This window comes from Myotis brandtii, unplaced genomic scaffold, assembly GCF_000412655.1.
Source record: "Myotis brandtii unplaced genomic scaffold, ASM41265v1 scaffold797, whole genome shotgun sequence".
NCBI lineage: Eukaryota > Metazoa > Chordata > Mammalia > Chiroptera > Vespertilionidae > Myotis > Myotis brandtii.
In genome coordinates, this window is record NW_005371210.1 from 157,398 (window position 1) to 157,711 (window position 314).

Here is a 314-nt window from a genome sequence, read left to right on the forward strand (position 1 = left end):
GGTGTGCCAGGGGCCTGTGCCAGCCCCTGGACGTGCTGAAGACCCGCCTGATGAACTCCAAGGGCGAGTACCAGGTGAGCGGGGCCTGGGGGTCCCTGCCCTGCGGCTGCCAGGCTCTGGCCCTGGGGTGGCCAACAGCTGTTCTCCCCCCATGGGTCCCTCCCAGCCGCCTCCCAGCAGCCCTGGCCCCGTGTGTCCCTGAGTCAGAGTCTCTGATAGACTAACTGGCAGGGCCCGGTGCCCACCAGTGAGCACGACCTGGGCTCCACGGTGCCCGGATGGTGCCCACTGCGCCTTCTGCGTCTTCACGCGCC

At 69.4% G+C, this 314-nt stretch overlaps 1 protein-coding gene across 1 annotated transcript in view; it reads left to right on the plus strand.

Moving 5' to 3' along the window:
- The window catches only part of SLC25A10 (solute carrier family 25 (mitochondrial carrier; dicarboxylate transporter), member 10), a gene marked incomplete at its 5' end in the record, with an annotated part of 1,210 nt that extends 925 nt beyond the window's left edge, over positions 1–285 (plus strand). Inside the window, one exon of the mRNA XM_014531237.1 lies at positions 1–285. Coding sequence (XP_014386723.1) covers positions 1–202 — 202 coding nt within the window.
- Positions 286–314: the final 29 nt, after the last annotated feature.